The sequence below is a fragment of the Loa loa genome (assembly GCF_000183805.2).
Source record: "Loa loa unplaced genomic scaffold supercont3.530, whole genome shotgun sequence".
NCBI classification, from domain to species: Eukaryota; Metazoa; Nematoda; class Chromadorea; order Rhabditida; family Onchocercidae; genus Loa; species Loa loa.
Window position 1 is genome coordinate 185 of NW_018108710.1, and position 4,025 is coordinate 4,209.

The 4,025-nt window shown below is 34.7% G+C and overlaps 2 protein-coding genes across 2 annotated transcripts in view; both read left to right on the forward strand.

Moving 5' to 3' along the window:
* Window positions 1–706: 706 nt before the first annotated feature.
* Window positions 707–1,831, forward strand: LOAG_13149 (hypothetical protein; the record flags this gene model as incomplete). Its single annotated transcript, XM_003148660.1, has 5 exons — window positions 707–791; window positions 864–1,016; window positions 1,368–1,466; window positions 1,557–1,782; window positions 1,810–1,831. Coding segments are annotated over 5 exons (585 nt in total), but the record flags the coding sequence as incomplete, so codon positions are not given.
* Window positions 1,832–2,265: 434 nt separating this feature from the next.
* LOAG_18789 (hypothetical protein) overlaps window positions 2,266–4,025 on the forward strand; it is a gene marked incomplete at both ends in the record, with an annotated part of 5,255 nt that continues 3,495 nt past the window's right edge. The window contains 4 exons of the mRNA XM_020451451.1: window positions 2,266–2,412; window positions 2,481–2,597; window positions 2,973–3,043; window positions 3,126–3,222. Coding sequence (XP_020304763.1) covers window positions 2,266–2,412; window positions 2,481–2,597; window positions 2,973–3,043; window positions 3,126–3,222 — 432 coding nt within the window. The remainder of the gene's footprint in view (window positions 2,413–2,480; window positions 2,598–2,972; window positions 3,044–3,125; window positions 3,223–4,025) is intronic.

The window sequence follows — 4,025 nt, forward strand, 5'->3', positions numbered from 1 at the left end:
GCCGGAGTCGTCCATTGTCATTGTAGTTTCCACTACCATGCTTGTTTAATACTCCTTTCCAGTCTTCAGAGTTCCTTCCAACTCTGATGTTGAAGTCATCAAAGATTATGAAATCATTATCTGCGGGAACCTTTTGGAGAAAACAGCGCAGGTTGGTGTAGAATTTGTCGTTTTCTATAAAGCAGCTTGCAGAGTTGGGGCATATATATTGAAGAGAACAACTTGTTGCTTGTTGTGTAGTATATAATCTTCGTAGCTTCCTTTCCAGAACCGTCTTGAATATCGTTTACACCCTTACTTTGCCTTCTGATTCGTTCAAAATCACTGTCATAAAACTTTCGAAAAAATCCTCAGGTGAGCTTTTCTTATAATAAGAACTAGTGTGCTGAGCTATGGATTTTTTTTTGAGCTTACGGAAATTTGTATGTATTGAGTATTTTCATACCTGTGCAACCACATCATGCTCTTTTACTCTTCATTTTTGTTAAGCTTCCTAAATTCGCTATTAGAATGCAATCTTTTTTAAAAATGTTTATGATGCCCGGTACGATATATCTTTATTGAAAGCTACAGTGACTTTTTTTGGCTTTTTAAAACTGTCTTGGTAGACTTCGAATTATTCTGTATCTGATCAACACTTCCTTTGCATAGTACACTCCTTAATTCGTTCCTACTTGTCATCACTAATGTTGAATAAGTTTTTTAGCTCATTTCCAACACAGGAGTCAGGTCCGTGCAAATTTCAACTGTAGAAAGCTTTTCTTCCGCTGAAAGATGTGGTTTTAAAGCAGGTACAGCCATTAATTCCTTTTTAAAATAGTGTTTTATTTTATTCCTTATGATGAACAATGTGTTAATTTAAGGTGATGTGGTCCTTGCTGTAAATAACGTTCCAGTTACGAGTGAGCGTCAGCTGAACAAGCTACTTACCGGTACTTCCAGTGAATTGAGTGTTTTGGTTGATCGGCTGATTTATGAAAAAGACGATACCTCACTCAGTACGCTAAATATTGACGGTTGACTTTTTTCTGTTCAGTAGTTCCGTTATTAAGAACAATAACATATTATGAGGTGCTTACCATGAGACGTTTTCACTTTACATTTATGTTTTCTGTAATTCAGTGTACTATTTAGTATTGAAAAAATTTTTCGAATACTTTACCAGATGAAAGGTGTGGAAGCCAACAAAGTCTATCAAGTCACTAAGTCAGTTTTGTTTATGAATATATTCATCTTTCTTTAGTATTCAATAATTTCTGCCGTTGACTCTTAGGAAAATGTCCTTTAAAATTTTGAAAGCAAATGAAAATTGACAAGTACAGTTTTTCACATCTTCGTTCGTAAAGAGTTTGGTTGCTACGTTTAAGGCAATGACTCAGCTTCTTTTGGTGATTTCGACGAGATCATTGTTCCTGAAATCTTTGAAAATGTAAACAAAAGTGAGCAAATGGAAGCGCTAGGAAAAGGTACCGTTGTTCGGAAACTTCCAGGGATAAAATTTTTTTTTCTGCATTTTAGATTAATACTGAAAGTTTCCTAGCACAAATCGCTTCTAGGAAGTCGCCGACGTAGTCGGAGTGCAACAACATTTAATTCAAACATATCTTCAAACGACTTCACGGTCAATGTTTTAAAAGATAGGAGAGTGTTCCATCTATGCATAGATGGCAAGTTTACTAATTTTTCGAAAATATCGAAACATTCTGATCTGATGAAGATGTCACAGCTTGAAACTGAGCGCGACTGCATTTTAAGGAAACATGTTCGTGTTAGGCGCGTAAGGTAAGTAAAACCACTTTGATTTTACAGAACTCTTATCTTGCTGCAATAGAAAACTAATTTTTGCATATGGAGGAATAAATATTATACTGATGTTTTGGAGTACTTGTAGTTTGTTTTTTTCCCATGTTAATTTGTGCTGTATATTTGAAGATCTGAAGCTGAAATAACAAAAAGTGATTGTTCTAATAGCGCAAGGCTGAAGCCGTTATTCATCTCAAGTCTTGAAAATTTGTCTTGCTGTACAAATAAGGTACCAAACTCATTGGAAAGATAAGTCTATAAAAGGTTCATCAGAAGTTGATTTTACTCGAAAAGTATTTCACTTCTGAAATTGAAATTCCTAGTTTAAGGATCAGCCGTAGTGAAAGAATTCAGTATAATGATCAGTGTTGTAGAAAATAAGAAATACATGAAAATAACATATGTTTCCATTAATCATTCGTTATATTGAATTCTGCTTAGCAATATCAGGAAACTAAAAGAATGCTAACGAATATGACTGAAGATTGTGTTATGGTATCTGCTGTAAACACAGAGAAAAATGGTAGTATTGGCAGTTTAAATACTGATATTTCTGCTGAAAACTGTGCAAAAGATTTTCTGCGAAATCCTCGAAGACAACGATTTCGGGTAATAGTTGATTATGAATTCTTGAAAAATACTGTGGTCAATTCACGTAGTTGCTTATGGAGTTTTAGGCTCGAGCAGCAGAAATGGCGGCAGCAGGGATGTCTAGAATGTCCGATTTTTGGTACCGGCATAAGGATAGTAGTTCTTGCACAGAAGTTGCAGTGGATACATTATCACAGCATGATGTTGGCCTTTGCTTACTTCAATTAGTTGTGTGTAGTTTGTAGATGAACAAATCTTTTCTCTAATTAGAGTAACATGATGGCAGATTTATGTAAAATAATTATTTCGAAATATTTAATCAAATTGGGGTACACTTCTGTTTGGTTAGTGGACTAGGCGAATAGCAGTGTATTGGCAGATGCAACTAAAACAGCATGTAGTCATAGGTTCCACAACATGGTCTCAGTTAATTGTGGCCTACGACTGATTCACAATATTAGTAAGGTATGATATTTTTTTCCCTTCATTTCTGACATATCCTGCTGTTCTTAGGGATCCATATTTTACATAATACAGAAAACGGTTACGAGAAAGATGTTTATAAATTATTTTTTTAGGTGCTTCTACATACTCCGTCTACATCTGGCTTAGGGGGGAGAAAAAGAAGTCCTCTTCTCAGGACGAGAAGGTAAGTAGATTCGAGCATTTCTTTTCGTGTAACTTCAGTAACTGCTACAGTTTTGCTCAAAATCCAACCGTCATATTTTCAGGCCAGTTCCCACGCAAAGTGATAGACGTGATGGTATTTGTAATTTGTCGAAAGTTCCTCCAAAAACACTGATCACAAAGTCACGTGTGACGAGTGAAGTTCGTTTTTTATTAGAAATTTTTTTATTAAGATTGTAGAGTTCTTCGATCTTTTAAAGGCGGTAAGATTATATACTGTACTTCAATCTGCCGTTCAAATCAATTGGTGAATGTGGTCTAATTACTTGAAGCTTGTAGTACATTTATTTCATCTTGCTTAGCTCTTTTAAATGTCATCCTTCTTATACCGTAGTGCGGGTCGAATTATAAAAGAATCAGCCTTGTTTTACGTTATTTTGAAGAGGTAATTGTTCATTTATTACATGAGCTACCCATTACTCATTGCAGCGTTCTTGTAGATATTAAGCAATCTACTACAGATATTTAGCAACAGCCCATTTTTTGGACATATACATTCATCTCATACGGCAGCTTATTCTGTGGACTACCATACCGTTCCCTTCTCCCTACTTACAAATTAAGCTGTGAGTAATTTCGCGTTTGTTTCCTCTAAATTTTCTTGAAAAGATTGGTCCTTTAGATCACAGAATTTGTTTAGTTCAGAACTTTGAAAAATGATTTGGATACTGAATGGTGGATACTAATCCTAGTATTGGATGAATTTCTTTCTTTAAAAGATTGTGGAATGCATGTCATAAAGAAAAGTTGGGCAGATTAGATATGATACTCTCAAATTTATCTTAGAAGCTTCAGTCATTCTTGGCGAGTATTCCACATGGTAGGTGGGAAGACGAGGCTTTCTGAATTGTTGGCTATCGGCCGGTGAGAATTTTATATATATATATATATATATATATATATATATATATATATATATATATATATATATATATATATATATA